Genomic DNA, 17,938 nt, shown 5'->3' on the forward strand with positions numbered 1-17,938 from the left:
CCTGCTCCAGGAACGTTTGCTGGTCTACCAAGTGCACCTTTTACCCACGGATGCCATCAGCCAACACCATGATATTACCACCATCCCATTTACCATGAGGCTGTAGAGGTCAGAAAGTTTCAGCCACGCCTGGGACATCAAAGGATATGACATGATGGGGAAAACATCTATTCCGGCATCATTATCGAGAGCAATTTCAAACTGAAGACTCGATGGTATGTTACCTTTTCCCCAAAAGGTCAAAGGACGTTAATCCAGCGGCCAAAGGTCAATCGCCCGCGTTCTGAGAATGTTCGGCAGGACGATGACTTTTCCACTCTCTCTGCCTCAGTAAGCAATTGTGACCCAGCTGGGAAGACACATTCTCACAAGCTGAACATTCTGCTTTACCGATGTGTCAATGGCGTGTGGTTTGTGAATGACATGAAGACACTCGAAGTTCCGCACTCGGGGAATGCCCAGATCAAGCATCTGATCCCCTTGTCGGAGCGGGAGAACTACATCAGCAATGACACATTGAAGCTGCACCTTATTGGACAAACCATCTGGGAGAAATGTCAGTAGATCCAGGCGAGGTTGAATTGAGGTGTTTAGGTCATGAAGGGTTTTGATGGAGTGGATGGGGAGAAACTTCCAACCAGCAAGAACCAGAGGATGCACAGATTTCAGATCATCTGCAAAGGAGCAAGTGGCCGGATGAGGAGGTGTTTATTTCAGGCAGAAGTTTTGATCTGGTTGGTGGCACTGCCTGACTGGGTCACTACTTTCAATAATTACATTCAAAAAGCAATTGGATACAGACTCAAAGTGGCAAAATTAGAGGTGTAGGAAAAGTGCCCTGGAGTGGGATTAACTGGAGAACTATTTCAAAGAGACAACACGCATATGATGGGTCGAATGGTCTTGTGTTGAATGATTCCACAAATCTCTCATCGCTCCACATAACTGAACCCTTGTCTCCTGGTACTTTTCAAATAAAACTAAGATCTCTAATTGTGTGCAAACCCATTACTGTTTGCAAATGTATTCCATAATTATAACTAATTATTTTCACGATTTATTTTTCAGCATTTTAAAATGTAATTCTAACTGTAATTGCAGATCATTTTTAAAAATAATTCTGACCTTATTAATTATTACATGAAACATATTGTGTTTACCAGGCCCAGTCTTTGTTATTACTACTGAAGACCATGTTTCCATTTATATTACAGGGCTCCGTCTTAGTTATTGTGACATTAGACTCTGTATTGTTTTATATTACAATTTCTCGGGTTAATACTTCAATAGAACACATCTGGACTGGATGGACTACACCCCAGGGTTCTAAAAGAAATAGCGGAGGAGATTGTCAAGGCATTGGTGGTGATCCTTCAGGAATCACTGGAGGCAGGAAGGGTCCCAGAGGACTGGAAAATGGCGAATGTCACAATGCTGTTTAAGAAGGGAGGGAGGCAGAAGACTGTCTGTGTGACGTTTCGATATTCTCCCCGTGCCTGCATGGATTTTCTCCGGGTGCTCTGGTTTCCTCCCACAGTCCAAAGACGAGCAGATTAGGTGGATTGGCCATGATAAATTGCCCCTTAGTGTCCAAAAGGTTAGGTGGGGTAATGGGGATTGGGCGGGAGAGTGGGCCTAGGTAGGGCGCTCGTCCCAAGTGTCAGTGCAGACTCAATGGGCCGAATGGCCTCCTGCCCTGTAGAGATTCTATGATTCAATTACCTGACCATTACACATAAACTAAAATTAATTATTAAACATGGCTTTGCCTACAGCTCCACAGTCCAGTCAGTAACAAGCTGACATGGTCATACTCAGTGGATCACACCTTATTGCCGATGTCTCATTCACACAAGGAGCAGGAAGAGGCCACTCAGCCCCTAGTGTCTGCTCCTTTAATCAGATTGTGGCTGATCTGATAGTAACCTCAAACCTGCATCCTGCTTACCTCACCGCCGCCCCCGATAACCTATCACCACCTTACTGACCAAGAATCCAAAAATCTGCCTTAGAAATATTCGCAGACTCGGCTTCCACAGCCCTTCGAGGAAGAGACACACGATCCTCAGAGAGAAAAAATCTCCTCATCTCCCTTTTAAATGAGCGACAGGTTATTTTTAAACTGTGACCCCTAGTTCTGGATTCTCCAACAACAGGATGTATCCTCTCCACACCCACCCTGTCAATACCCCTCAGGATCTTATATGTTTCAATCAAGTTGCCCCTTACTCTTCTAAACCCCAGGGGATACAATCCCAATCTTTCCTGAGAAGACAACCCACCCAGTCCTGGTATCAGTCTGGTAAACCTCTGAACTGCCTCCAACACCCTTCCATCCTTCCTTAAATAAGGAGACCAATACTGTACTCAGTATTGGAGCTATCGTCCCACTCGTGCTCTGGATAACTGAAGCACAACCTCCCTATTTATGTAATTAACTTTCCCCTCACAATAAAGGGCAACATTCTGTTAGCTTTCCCAATTAAGCTGTATCTGCTTATCTATATCAACGATTTGGATGAGAATGTACAAGGCATGATCAGTAAGTTTGCAGATGGCACTAAAATAGGTGATATTGTAGACAGTGAGGAAGATTATCAGAAATTGCAGCAGGATCTTGATCAGGTGGGGTAGTGGGCCGAGAAATGGCAAATGGAGTTCAATACAATAAGTGTGAGGAGTTGCATTTTGGAAAGTCAAATCAAGGTAGGACTTTCACAGTGAATGGTAGGGCCTGAGGGAGTATCATGGAACAGAGGGATCTTGGAGTTCAGGTGCACGGTTCTCTAAAGGTGGAGTCACAGGTAGATAGGGCAGTGAAGAAGGCTTTTGGCATTCATCAGTCAGGGCACTGAGTATAGAAGTTGGAAGTTATGTTGCAGTTCTACAGGACGTCATGAGGCCGCACCTGGAGTATTGTGTTCAGTTTTGGCTGCTTTGCTATGGGAAAGATGTTATTAAACTGGAGAGAGCGCAGAAGAGATTTACAAGGATGTTGCCAGGGCTCGAGGGACTGAGTTCTAGGGAGAGATTGGACAGGCCAGGACCTGTTTCTTTGGAGCGTAGGACACTGAGGGGTGATCTTCTAGAGGTGTATAAGATCATGAGAGGCATGGACAGGGTGAATGCACAGTCTTTTTCTCAGGGTTGGGGAATCGAGAACTAGAGGGCATAGCTTTAAGTTAAGAGGGGAAAGAATTAATGGGAATCTGAGGAGCAACTTTTTAATAGGGTGGTACGTATGTGGAATCCGCTACCGGAGGAAGTGGTTGAGGCAGGGACATTGACAACATTGAAAAGGTGTATACATGGATCAGGAAGATTTAGAGGGATATGGGCCAAATGGGGTTAGCTTAGATGGGCTGGCATGGACCAGTTTGGGCCAAAGGTCCTGTCTCCATGCCGTAGATTCTGTGATACCCGGATTCCTCTGCAACTGAAGAGCTCTGCACTCTCTCACCATTTAGATAATGTGCTTCTCTTTTATTCTTCCTGTCAAAATGTCCTGTCCCACCAGTAGGTCAAACCAGAGTAGAGATAGCAGCACGGACGTATACAGTGTGAGAGATGGTCCTGGGTTGAAATCCCAAATTTCTTTACCCGTCAGTCTGGCCTCAATAAGAGTCGAGATGGATTTGCAGGTACAGCATTAGTTATTTTATTTGGCTTGCAAGCCTGATTCATCTCAGAGGCATAAGACACGTCCAGTCTCCTACACCCCGGAAAGCGATTGAACAAAGAGACAAAGGGATCTCTGCAAATCAATTCAAATGGTATCAAGTTTCACATGCACGATTCCCATAGGTCATCCAATACCCCTCCTGACCTGGTCAAACATTCTGATTGGCTCACTTCCAATCCCTTCCTCTGGCCCCTATTACCCAGCATCCTTTTCTCCTCCTTTGGTGGACACACCGCTTCCTTTGCTTTGCCATGCGGTCTGAAATCCTTTGTCTGTGAACTCACCAGAATTAGACTGGCCTACCTCTACATTACATTGACTAATATCTCTAAAGTAACTATTTTATATCACATTCGTCATTCCCTCCTATTATCATTCCATGATAACCGAACTATCCAATCCATAGCTACGGTTCCTCATCTAAAAAGATCCGTCGCTGCATTTCCAATTCCTGGCGTAGCCCCCCTTCATCTGCTGCACCCTCATGGATTTTGACAGCTAAGATTTTAGGGGCGTTGATCTGTTCCAGTGCACCCCGCATTCTACCCATCACACATTTAAGGATGGCTAGGCCCACAAAGATGCAGCCGATAGCCACCACTAAATACATGGCCATATTTATCAACCAGTCCTTCCAACCTCCAAATCCCCAGTTACCCCAAGAGCCAGGATCCTGCATTCCATCCAGGTGATCCCGTATGTGATCCATAAATTTAGTGATGTTAGCGGTCAAGTCCTGAACTCCCATGATACACTTGCCCTGCACTATGGCGCATACCCCACCCTCACGGGCCAGAAGATAGTCAAGAGCATACCGGTTCTGCATTGCAAACAACCGTAGCTGAGACAATTCCTTGGTTATTGCCCCGAGGGCTCCCACGGTTTCATTTCCCAAGATGGTAAGGCCACAAATAAAATAATTCCTATTGCTGACAGCCAGGGAACCCCCCACACCTCCCAGTGTCAAGACGCTCAGAACCTCCATCCGGCTGAGTGACCCCGGTTGGGTGCGAGAACCTGAGGTTTCTTTCCAGCCGAGATTGCCGAGACTGCCCGCCGTGCTAACTGATTATGCAGCTTCCACGCCGAAGGGCAGGGGACTGTGGTAGGGACTAGAGTCCCAATAGCAATTAGGCGGGGAAATGGGGGTGACAAAACATTGGTCGCTGTGCCATTAAATAAAAAGTAGTATCTTTGCTCCGTGTGCAGGCTAGCATCACAATCAGTATACCGGTTGCGTACGGATCCCCCAGTAGCCCAGTTTATCCAGCTTCGAAACGCCCATTCGGGCCGCCCAGCAATGCAGAAAGCCCTAGTCCCAACAGTGATATGAGAGATATTCGCCCAGCCACAAAGGAGCTGGAGGCCGGCTTTCAATGGAACGCAAGTGGTGTTGTAACAAACGCATTGGCCAGACGCCTGGGTGATATGGCACCTCCTGTCCGTACAGGTGGGGAACAGACATGTTATATTCGTTTCCACCTCTACCAGCAAACAGCCGTATCCTTCACTGCTGAAACAATTCTCGTACGACCGGGAATCCCTATTGGGAGTGAAGTGGCTAGGTATATATGCCCTCCACCATTGCAGCCTATCATACTGTGAATGGGAATTATCCCGAGGAAGGGGAAGGCAAATAGCCGGTGGTGCTGAACCCGGATCGTAAGGAAGAGTGACTTGCTCGGGCGGTGGCTCGGAACACTGACAATGAACTACCGTTTGGGGAGTGCCCCAAAGCGGTGAAACAGAAAATAACCTAGACACCGCTGCGGGGTTCGGGTAGCAGACAACCCGTCCGTGGCCATACAAGCGGTGGTAAATCTGGTAGAAGAGATTCATACTACCCAGGTTTTCCTCAGTTTGGCCTTTAACTAAATTAAGTGTATCTCCCGGTAACCTACGTTCTAGCTGTACTTCCCTTCTCACATGCCCCGTCCTCTCTCTAGTCCCTCTCTCTCTCTCACAGCCTCTTCCTACACTCTCCTGACGGCCTGATGTTACCTTTATTGCACCAATCTTAACACATCCAAAATCAAATTTACATGTATTCCAAAAACAAGGCAATGTCCATATAATGTTCCCTTCCCATCGCCGGGACCGGTGCAATTGCTTCATGACTCCTGCATTCTCCTTAACTTTGACGACCTTCCATGAGTCGATACCATGTCCTCGTATATGGGGGCAGCGAAGAACATCACCTTTGCATAGGTGATGTATCCTTGTAGATTGGTTGGGGTTACAAATGTAGATAATATTCCCCTTTTCCATGTCCGTCGCCAATAACACTCCAAGCGAGGTGAGGCCGAATATCACACAGACGGTGTGTAGCCACCCCATCATGCTCCACACCTGTAAAATAGCACTGGGGAAGGGAGGCAGGTTAATCTGTCCAAGAAAATGAGGCCCGTTATCAGAACTCAACTGAGCTGGTATACTGTACCGGGGAATGATTTCCCGCATCAGAACTTTAACCACAGTAGCAGCTTTATTATCGGTAGTCGGATACGCCTCAACCCATCTGCTGAACCCATCCACAATGACCAAAACATATTTATAACATTGACACCTTTCCAACTCAATGTAATCCATTTGTAGCATCTCAAAGGAACCACTGGGCAACGGGGTTTGCCCCATCCCACAAGGGATACCTTTTCCGGTGCTATATTGCTGACAAATCAAACACCGATTACTGATACTCTGGGCAAACCCCTGCATTTTAGGGTGCCACCAAGTGTCCAGCAACAATCACTAGTCCCCAGAGCTCCACAATGAGTTGCAAAGTGTACACATTCAATGACCCATAAAGCCAGTACATCAGACATACAAGTCTGATGTGCTGGCGTGGTCCATAAAGAGGAAACAGAATCATATGTACAACCTAACCGTTTCCACATTTGTTTATCACTCTCAGGAGCGTCCTCCTGTAACCTTATGACGTCTTGGATGGTTGGCATTGACTTGTCAGAAGCAGACATATTTATAGTAGATCGTTTAGTCTGACTTAACATTTTAGGCACCATCACTTGATGAATTTGCGCGGCTGTCCGCGCTGCACAATCTGCTCGTTCATTACTAACGTCAACTGGGGTCTTACCATTTGTGTGGGCAGCACATTTAATAACGGAAATCTGCGTGGGCATAAGAAGGGCCTGCAGTAGGTCATTAACTAAACCCCGGTGGGATATTTCCATGCCTGCCAAGGTAAGGAGTCCCCTATTCTTCCAGAGTTGTCCGAAGTCATGAACTACCCCGAAAGCATATCGGGAGTCAGTGTAAATATTTACCCGATGATCTACCCCAAGTATACATGCACGGGTGAGGGAAAAAAGTTTGGCTTGTTGAGCTGAATAAGGGGTCTGGAAAGCTGCCGCTTCTAGAATCAGACCATCTTGTTCTACGATTGCATAACCGGACAATCTCCGGCCAGTGGGGCTTACTAATGCACTGCCATCAACATACATAATCATGTCAGGTTGTTCTAATGGAATATCACTCAGATCGTCCCTTATTGTGGTAGTTTCCTGAATCAAGGCTAAACAGTCGTGACCAGGTGCGTCCTCATGGACAGGGGGGCCGCTAAGAAAACAGGCTGGATTGAGAGTGGTACAATATTTAAATGTCAGATGTGGATTGTTCAAAAGGTATATCTCATACCTATTCTGACGAGCTGCGGTAAGATGCAGAGTCTGCAGTTGCCTCAGTAGTGCGATGACCGAGTGGAAGCTATACACCGTAATATCCTGTTAGAGAGTCATATTGGCAGCAGCCTGCAAACTATTGTGTATCGCTGCCAAGATCTGGGTGCAAACAGGGTGGCCCAACGCCACTGGGTCGAGTTTGGAAGAGTAATATGCTACCGGCCGGTGCTTGTCCCCATGTTGCTGGGTGAGTACCGCTGTTTAACATCCTTCCAGAACAGTACAGTGTATCTGGAATGGTCGGTCGTACAAGGGCCTCCCGAGGGCCGGTGCTTGTAACAAGGCCTGCTTCAGGCAACGGAAGGCCTCGAGTGCCTCGGTGGTGAGAGTAAAGTTCCCCCCTTCACTAGTGTAAGGCGTCAGCAGCTTTGTATCGACAGCGATGTTTGGTATCCACTGTCGACAATAATTCACCATACCCAGCCAATGATGAACCTCCTTGGCTATTGTAGGGGCGGGGAATTGGCATATTGGTTCAATCCTACTGGGTTTGAGACTTCTTTCTGTGACTGTAAGTAAAACTCCTAAGAACTTAACCTTTCTCTGAGCCACCAAGACCTTTGCTTGTGAGACAACATAACCCAACGAGGATAGGTGGTTTAATAATTGGATCACATCATCCCTATTACTGGGCTCGTCAGGACTTCCTACCAATATGTCATCTACGTACTGCACTAGAGTGGAACCATGCTCCAATGTCAAGGCCTGGAATTGGGTCTGCAGACATCTGGAGAAGAGTGCAGGTGAGTTGACGAACCCCTGTGGCAGTCGGGTCCAGGTATACTGCTGTCCATTGTAAGTGAAGGCAAACAAATATTGGCTAGGGACGAGAGCATGTAACAGCTGTACAATGGCATTGATTGAACGTAAATCCTGTACTAATCGGTACTGGTCTGGTTTGGCTGGTTTAGGCACAGCAAGTATGGGGGTGTTACATTCTGATTGGCAAGGGACCAAAATACCCTGTTGCAACAGCTCTTGAATTAATTTGACTATAGACGGAGCTGCTTGGGATTTCAGGGGGTATTGCCGAATGGAAGGTAGCTTTACATGATCCTTAATCATTACCTTAATAGGTGTAACATTTGTCTTTCCCACTTGTGATGGGTATTCCGCCCAGACCTGTGGATTGACATATTCCAAAACATCATGTCCCCAGTGATGCTGCAGTCGAGTGTTAATTGTTTCAGGGACCTCAAAATATTTTATGGCAGTGCCGTCCGGCATGACTTGAAGTGCGTACTCTGTTGGATCCGAATGATCCACTGCCCTCCTTACCATTTGCTCCAGATCCCTGCCATGGTACTGGTCGTGGACCTGACGTGTAATATGAGGGCTTACCGACGCTGACTGTGGCCATAAATGTGGTGGTATTGTAACAAAATCGGCTGTACCTTCTTTTCCCGTGACTGTGGCTGTAACCTTGACTGGCCATTCGGTCCCAATTAATGGCCGATATTTGTCCTCCAACTCCCTGTTTTGTCCGGTTCTGTCATAGGCCAGGGTAACGTGATGCAGTGAATGTTCAATGTCTAATGTCCACCACTGGGGGCTGATAGAAATATAGCACTGTTGTCTCATCCTCCATGATTTAACCGTTACCCCCTCGTCTCCGCACTCTAGCTGTAGCTGGAAGATACACAGTAAATCTCGAGCCAACAAGTTACAGTCCAATCCAGTAGTCACTACAAACTGATGATCTGCAGACTTATTCTCGTAAGTGACTGTCACAGGTTCAGAAATAGGATACTCACACACCTGTCCTTGGAACCCCGACAATTGCTGCGTGTGGTCGGATAATGGTAGTCGAAGTTCTGATTGCACTTCGAGACATGGCTGCTCCAGTGTCGATTACAAATGAGTGATGTTGATCTCCTATCTGCAGAGAGATAATAGGTTCCCTGTCCGATTGGAGAGTCCTTATGACTAAATTAGCTAGTCAATCCTGTGTTGGGAAAGGGTTTGCCTGGGAGAAGTCAGTGTATCTCGTCTGTCCTCCCCTTGGTGGGTACCCCCTACTTTGGGTCGGATAATCTCCTTCTGCTGCCTGTCTTTTAAAGGGGCATTCCTGTTGCCAGTCATCTGCACGGCCGCAATTAAAACATGCATTGCTCCCTCTATATCTGCCCCGTCCTTGTCTCCCAGTAGGCCAATGGCCCCTCAGAGGGGGCGGCGGTTGTAAAGCTGTTGATGCATACGGTGGGCCATAAAAAGGAGCTGAGGGTCCCTTTGGGTGGGTTTGATATCCTCCCCCTCGCGATCCACCCACCCAAAGTCACAATATTGGGGCTCCTGCTGGTAAACTACCATTTCTGCCGCTTGTTGGGGTCGCAGATCATCCTTTTTCATTACATACTCAGTCTTAACCTTTGTAACTGAGCCTCCTTCCTGGCCTACACCCTCCTTCCAATAAAATCTAACTGCCCTTGCCATCTGGGAAGGGTCGTTCTCTGTCCAATTCATGTTATTACATTTCACAGCAGTAGCCACAGAAGGTGGTAGGCAGTGCATTAACATAGCACAATATTGAGGGGAATTCTGACCATTTTGATATAGCAAGTCGCCTGACTGCCCACGGTAGGTTTCATTAAAACGCTCCAGAAATTCCTCTGGCTCTTCAGTCTTCTTAGGTTTTAGGTCTAAGATAGCAGAAATATTTATGGGCTTTTGAAATGTGCTATTCAACGCATTCAGGATCTGTGTCCGTCTATCATCGTCTAACGCATGGGCTTGCTGGAGTGCGGCGTGGCTAGCATAATTCAAGTGATTAAGATAATTGCGGTACTCTGCTGGGGTTAAAACCTGCTGGACTAGGGCCCAGAGGTCCCTAGAATCAGCGTGATAAATTGAGATGGTAGTTCTCAAGGAATCCACGAAAGCAGCAGGAGATTTTTTTCTATCTGGGATTGTAGCCATAATAGCCATCATCTCACTGGGTGTCCATGGGAGGTAAACGTCTATCGTGGGTTGCGCCCCGGCAGTCACCGCGTCCGGGTTTGGTATCTTCCTAATCGGCAATTGTCTCCGAATCTCACCAGGGGGCACTCTAACTATTTCCTCTGGTTCTTCCAAGACTTCGACGTCCCTCCCTGTCACTGGAGGGAGTTCTTTCTCTTCAAAATCATCTGTTGCAGCTCCCTTTGTTCTCGAAATTTGCGGTTTCCCCTTGGTCTGGAGGGATTTAGGTGGTATGCTTAATTGTTTCTGGTTAGGATCAAGCCCTTCTCTCGCTGTCCGAGACCTGGTCCTAGAGCTAACTGGGCTTGCGGAACGGAGCTCCTCTTTCTCTACTGATCGTGAAGATGGTAAATCGGGACCCTAACTATCAACCAAAAGGGCTGGAGTTACTGGCATGATTGGAATCTGGGGAGCAGTGACTGGATATAAATTATTATACTCTGGTGGTTCTGGAATTAGTGCAGACAATGCTACAGGTGCAGTCGGAACTTTTAGTGACATTTTTAAATTATTGAATTGATCATTTTCTGTCAATTCAAGGCCAGCCATTGAACTACGTAGCTCATCTTTTGTTTGACCCGAGCCTTTCCTGTCTCTACTTGCGCGTTTTTTGAATACAGGTCTTGAAAAAGGAATGTGCAATGTTTTTTTTGTTACCCTGTTCACTAATTGGAATTCCCATTTTAAGGGCATTGTCCTGCCAACTTGATAACATGATCTTATCTCTTTCCTCTTGACAATATTGTCTCCATAATCCAATTAATTATTTAGCTTTCATACTTTGGCTCTTTCTTTTTTTTAAATTATATATATGTATATATTTTTATTTGCTTATTTATAACCATTGGCAATTTTTTTTCCCTTGGCAAAACGATTGAAAAGGTTCTAACAGTGTTCTTTTAAAACTTAAAAATGTTTGAAAATTCAAATTGAATTACTGCAACTTGCAAGCTTAGCTCTGATCTCAACTCAAAACTAAATTTACGATTTGCTTAACACAAACTTGTATAACATTTACAACTTAATTAATTCTTTATCTTAACAATTTTTCTTTTAACAAGTTTTTCTTACATTCTCAAAAATGTTGGCAAAGTCAACTGTCATCTCCAGATTTACACTTTTTAAAATGGTGTCAGTTATCTTCTTTAAGTTTCTATTAATTCACAAATAAAATGAGATAAACCTTATTTCAAGTAAGTAAAACTTAAGATTCTGGCAATTTCAATCAATTGCTTTCGAAAATAATAACTTTTATCAAAGAGGTGGAGAAACCCACTGGTTTCCTTTAATTAATTCAAAACGTAACTTTGCTGGAGTTCACTGACTCAAAGGAAAGGTATCCGATTACACTACAGGCTGCTGCTGTTATCTCAAGGCCTGAGTGAGAAGCACTGTCTGTCGTCTTTAACTTTGGCTGCTGCTGTTAACCCTTTGAGAGACTTCTGCAACCCTTTGAGAGACTTCTGCTTCAACCAATATGCAGCATTCCCCACAATCTCAACTAGTCCTCAGAACTGCGCCCTTCGCCACCACAGTCCAAGGGTACAATTTTAGCTTAATCAACTATAGATTTAAAACACTCACACATGGAGTTGAACCATCTTTTTTAGATGTCACATCAACCCATAACCTAACCTTAGCTGAATCAGAACTCACACATGGAGTTGAACCATCTTCAGATTTAAAAACACTTATTTAACTGACCCCTCATCTGCTGAAATCACATCAGTCGTCAACAACACAATTAACCCAAAACTGAACTATCAATTATGATATCCCATCAGTTTAATTTGCTAATTCCCAGACTGACCTTTGATTTCGTCGAGACAATCTTTCCGGACCAACTGCGAGTGGCCAGACTAATCAGACGATAAGAAGAGGGGAAAAAGCAATGCGCGGTGATTTTCCAGCTATACATTGTGGGCCCCTTCTTCCCACTCTCCCTGTTCATAATCAGTCTAATTCTGATTTCGCAGTTGGTCAGAACCGTCTTGAGAAATCCCGGGTTTTCGGCACCAAATGACAAATCCCAAATTTCTTTACCCGTCAGTCTGGCCTCAATAAAAGTCGAGATGGATTTGCAGGTATAGCATTAGTTATTTTATTTGGCTTGCAAGCCTGATTCATCTCAGAGGCATAAGACACATCCAGTCTCCTACACCCCGGAAAGCGAATGAACAAAGAGACAAAGGGATCTCTGCAAATCAATTCAAATGGTATCAAGTTACACATACACGATTCCCATAGGTCATCCTATACCCCTCCTGACCTGGTCAGACATTCTGATTGGTTCACTTCCAATCCCTTCCTCTGGCCCCTATTACCCAGCATCCTTTTCTCCTCCTTTGGTGGACACACCTCTTCCTTTGCTTTGCCATGCGGTCTGAAATCCTTTGTCTGTGAACTCACCAGAATTAGACTGGCCTACCTCTACATTACATTGACTAATATCTCTAAAGTAACTATTTTATATCACATTCGTCAGGGTGTCCTCAACATTGATGCTGAGCCCCATGAAATCTCATGGTGTCGGGTCAAACATGGGCAAGGAAATCTCATGCCGATTACTGCCCTCCTTCAGCCACCGAATCAATACTCCTCCAGGTTGAACATTACTTGGAATAAGCACTGAGGAGGTGAGGGGAGGGATGGGGTGGGCATTCAAGGTACTGTGGGTGGGGGAATGCCCATCACCAAGACTCGCTTGGTACCACCACTGAGCTGTCTGAGTCCTGAAGGAGCTCTCGCTGCCGGACTGGGCATGCGGCAGGTAGTGAGGGAACCAAGAAGGATAAGCACACTCGACCTCATCCTCACCAACCTACCGGTCGCTGATTCATCTGTCCATGATTATATTGGGACCACTGCGCATCCTTGTCTATTTTCAGGTTAGCAAACTGTACCTAATGGAGTGTTGCAGGGATCAGTGCCGGGGCCTCAACTATTTCCAACCTATATCAATGATGTGAATGAAAGAACCAATTGTGTTTCTGCCAAACTTGTTGATTCAGGGATAGGTAGGAAGGCAAGTTGTTTAAGGAGGATACAAAGAGTCTGAAAAGGGTCAGATATGTTCAAGTGAGTGGACATTAACTTTAGCAAATGGAGTAAATGTGGGAAAATGTGAGGATGCCCATTTGACAGCAATAGAAAAACCAGAACATTATTTAAATGGAGAGAGTGCAGAATGCTGCTGGACAGAGTGGACTGGGTGTCCTAAAATAATCCCAGAAAGGTAACATGCAGGAACGGCAAGTAATTAGGAAGGCTTTTCTGTAAGGGGGCTGGAATATAAAATATAGCCTCCATTGTCCTGTCCATCACTGTGCTAAACGGGATAGATTCAGGACAGATCTAGATCGAAACTGGGCATTCATGAGGTGCTGTGAGCCACCAGCAGCACAATACTTAAACACAATCTGTAAGCTCATACGCCAGCATATCCCTCACTCTACCATTACCATCAAGCCAAGGGACCAACCCTGGTTCAACATGGAGTGGAGGGAACATGTCAGGAGCAGCACCAGGTTTCCCTGAAACAGATTCCAATCTGGTGACCCTATAACAGGAGACTATAAACGTGTTAAACAGCAGAAGCAGCATGCTCTCAGCAGGGTTAAGCGATCTCACACACAGCGGTTCAGATCAAAGCTGCAGTCCTGCTACATCTCCGTGGTGGTGAATAATTAAACAAATCACAGGAGGAGGAGGCTCCACAAACATCACTGTCCTCAGTGATTGGGAGACAAGCACATCAGCACAAATTGAAATAAGCTGAACTAATTTCAGTGCTGCCTCCATACGGGCTGGTCGACTGCAGTCTTTTCCCAGAGATATGATATGATTCTAGGTGGTCCGCAGAGCAGAAGTTTGTAAGGATCCTTTTTTTGGATGTCCTTGTATCATTTGTACTGACCACCTTCATGTGACTCATCCCAGTGTGAGTGCGTTCATGTTCAATGAGATTCTGTGATCGTTTAAACAGCTTCCCACAGTGAGAACAACTTAACTGCCCCTCAGTCCGAACAACCTGGTGCTTGACCAGATCCCCAGTACAAATGACTGGGTTTTGTGTTTAGTGATCCTGGGTTTGTTACCAATACCTCCCCTGGATGCCAAAGCTCACTCAGACACATTGGAAGTGATGGGGAGCTGGGCCTTGGCTGTGAGAGTAACTGAAGGTGTGAGAACTGAAATAATCCCGAGTTAGAAAGGAGGAAAGGTCACAAAAATGCAGCAGCCAGTAACAGGACACCAATTAATCTCTTCTTATCCTGGTGAAATGAAGGTTTCAATAGTGTGTCTGAAACAATATTAGTTCACTTGACATATATTCAGAAGATTAAACTCCAGTCCAGTTATACGGATTACTAACATCAGCAAAAACAAACTCCAACAGTCAGAATGAACATGGTTCAGTGCTGGATGTGATTAACAGCAGCAATAACAGCAGAATCCAAACCCTGCAGACATTTATCAACCTGTTGCTGTGTCAGATGAGCTGTCCGAGTAAATCCCTTCTCATACTCAGAGAAGGTGAACGGTCTCTCCCCGGTGTGCGTGTGCTGATGTGTCAGCAGATGGGATGAGCGAGTGAATCCCTTCCCACAGTCAGAGCAGGTGAACGGCCTCTCCCCAGTGTGAACCCGCTGATGTCTCAGCAGAACACTTGTGGTTTTAAAGCTCTTCTCACATTCAGAACATTTGAAAGGTTTCTTATCTGAGTGAACAAGTTGGTGTGATCGGAGGCTGGTTAAATAAATGAATCCCTTTCCACATAAGGAGCAGGTGAATGACCTCTCCCCAGTGTGAACTCGCTGGTGTTTCTGGAGGCCAGATAACTGAGTAAATCCCTTCCCACACACTGTACATCTGAATGGCCTCTCCTCGTTGTGAACCCGCTGGTGTATCAGCAGATCACTTGTGGTTTTATAACTCTTCTCGCATTCAGTACATTTGAAAGGTCTGTTATCACTGTGAACCAATCTGTGAGTAGCGAGGTGGGATGATCGTGTGAATCCTTTCCCACACACAGAGCAGGTGAATGGTCTCTCCCCAGTGTGAGTGCGTTCGTGTTCAATGAGATTCTGTGATCGTTTGAATAGCTTCCCACAGTGAGAGCAACTGAACTGTCTCTCAGTGCGAACAACTTGGTGCTTGACCAGGTCCTCGGAGCTTTTAGAGTTATCACAGTCTGACTGGTTAAACAGCCTCTCATCAATGTGAACTTGCTGATGTGTCAGCAGGTGGGATGACTGAATGAATCCCTTACCACACACAGAGCAGGTGAATGGCCTCTCTCCAGTGTGACTGCGTCGATGCATTTCCAGCAGGGATGGGTAATTGAATCCCTTCCCACAGTCCCCACATTTCCACGGTTTCTCCATTGTGTCTGAGTCCTGGTGTCTCTCCAGACTGGATGATCAATGGAAACCTCGTCCACACACCGAACACGTGTACAGTTTCTCCCTGTTATGAATGATGTGCTGTTTTTTCAGGCTGTGTAACTGGTTAAAGTCTTTCCACAGTCAGTTCACTGGAACACTCTCACTCGGGTGTGTGTTGTGTGGGTCTCGGGGCTTTTCCAGTCACACTGATGTTTCCACAGTCAGTTCACTGGAACACTCTCACTCGGGTGTGGGTCTCGGTGCTTTTCCAGTCACACTGATGTTTGAAATTTTTTCCCACTGACAGAACCAACAAACATTTCTCCTTCCACATTCAAGGACCGATGATATTCAGGTCCTGATGAATTAAGTGACTCTGTCAGATCTTGATGTGATGTTTGGTCTGAGTACCCCATCTGCAAATCAACGTCCTCTTGTACCTTGTAAAAGACATTGACAGTGTCAGTGTTACCATTAGTACAGGATAGAAATTCAGAACAGACAATTCCAGTTTCTATGGGTTTTTTCTCTTGTTTCCCCAAACTTGTGGTCCAATCAAACCTCCTTCTCAACTACACCAGAATGTTGTTTCCAGTGTCTATGGGACATTCTGCACCCTGAGGTGGCCGCCAGTGTGGAAGGTCTCAAGTGTTCCGGTAGACACCGCACCCTCCCTCTCCAGGACAACCCAGGGACCGACAAGACCAGAGAACAGGGGCCGACAGCCGGAGTTACCCCCTGCCGATCTACAGGCTGCTGCTTTAACCAGGTCCAGGAGCAGATCCTCTGACTTACCCAGTCCCCTCCACACTGGGCAGTGATTAGCAGCGTGGGGTTAAAGTGCAAACCAAATGGCGAAGCAGTTCCTTCAGGTAACGAGACGGAGACTGCGACCTCTCACTGGATATAAATATATGGCCCAAAGACTCCTCTGGGCGGCGAATATCCGGTGCAGCCCGAGAGCGGGGCATTGATTTTAAAACGTGTTGTCCCGGTCTGGGGGAAATAAAGACCCGGAGCTGGAATCGCGGGACTTGCAGAATCTGATTCTGGATTTGAGGCCCTCACCAGGTGTTTAGAAACCCTCCCTCTCCAGATCCGGCTCCATCGTTCCGTCAGAGTTTCCGCATCCTTCCCGCTGCAGAGGCGACAAATGAGCGACTCTCCTCATCCCATTACTCGCTCTGCGCATGCTCCCATACTGGTCACTACTGCACCTGCGCAGCATATTCCTCTGATGTGAATGGGGGACATTCATTACCGCGGGAATGCTGGGTAAATACAACCCCATCGAAAATCCTAATTAGTGACTCGTGATCTTTTTTGCTGTGATGTGGATATTGGGGGGCAATGTGCACAGACCCTTCATTATCCATTAGAAAGATGGAGTAGGAATTGGTGGAGAATTTCAAATGCCCTAAAGTTTTCCAACACGACAGCAGAATCCAATAGCTCCAGTCAAATGTAAACTCAAAATGTGGGGTGGCTGAGTGAAGTACTTCGGTGGCACAGCATCAGAGACTCAAGTTCAATTCCAGCCTTGGGAGATTGTTTACACTTTCTCCCCACGTCTGCGTGCGTTTCCTCTAGGTGCTCTGGTTTGCTCCCACAATCCAAATATGTGCAGGTTAAGTGGATCGGCTATGCTAAATTGCCACTTAGTGTCCACAGATGTGGGGTGGCATGGTGCGCTAGAGACACGAGTTCAACTCCACCTTATCATCATATCATATCATAGAAGTTACAGTGCCGAAGGCCATTCGGCCCATTGAGTCTGCACCAGCCCTTGGAAAGAACACCTACTTAAGCTCATGCCTCCACCCTATTCCTGTAACCCCACCTAACTGTTTTTGATTCTGCAGTTATTGCTGCTGTTAATCACATCCATGCCGGACCCATGTTCATTCCAATATTTATTTCTGATGTAAATCAGCCCTATTTGGATGCAGTTTGTGCCCTATAGCATTATAGCATCTAATTTATGTATGAATAGACCATCATGTCTGAAAAGCTTGTTTTAAATTTAAATCACTCCGAAACTGTATTACCTGAAGATGAGCAATAAACAAACCACAGTCCAATCCTGCTGCTCTATATTGAGAGGAGAAAGTCTGTTCGGTAACTTGAGGATGAGGCTGCATCCAGGATTTTGACCCAGCGACAGTGAAGGAACATTAATATATTTCCAGGTCAGGAGTATCTTGGAGGGGAAC

The 17,938-nt window shown here is 46.0% G+C and overlaps 2 protein-coding genes across 3 annotated transcripts in view; both read right to left on the reverse strand.

Annotated features, from left to right (window-relative positions):
- The window catches only part of LOC140417835 (uncharacterized), a 113,095-nt gene that overhangs the window by 80,659 nt on the left and 14,498 nt on the right, over positions 1-17,938 (reverse strand). The window lies entirely within an intron of this gene.
- Positions 12,416-17,001, reverse strand: LOC140421560 (uncharacterized). 2 transcript variants are annotated; one of them, XM_072506345.1, is made up of 2 exons: positions 16,794-17,001; positions 12,416-16,165 (listed from the first exon to the last, which is right to left on the reverse strand). In XM_072506345.1, the coding sequence occupies exon 2, from the start codon at positions 15,723-15,725 to the stop codon at positions 14,754-14,756; it is 972 nt and encodes a 323-aa protein (XP_072362446.1). In that variant the 5' UTR covers positions 15,726-16,165; positions 16,794-17,001; the 3' UTR covers positions 12,416-14,753. The 2 variants fall into 2 exon arrangements, with proteins under 2 accessions (XP_072362446.1, XP_072362447.1); XM_072506346.1 differs by lacking the exon at positions 16,794-17,001 and adding an exon at positions 16,521-16,771.

The sequence above is a fragment of the Scyliorhinus torazame genome, chromosome 5 (genome assembly GCF_047496885.1).
Source record: "Scyliorhinus torazame isolate Kashiwa2021f chromosome 5, sScyTor2.1, whole genome shotgun sequence".
Taxonomy (NCBI): Eukaryota; Metazoa; Chordata; class Chondrichthyes; order Carcharhiniformes; family Scyliorhinidae; genus Scyliorhinus; species Scyliorhinus torazame.

Coding starts and splice junctions, on each gene's coding strand:
- LOC140421560 (XM_072506345.1), bottom strand. CDS start 15,725: ATGGAGAAACCGTGGAAATGTGGGGACTGTGGGAAGGGATTCAATTAC.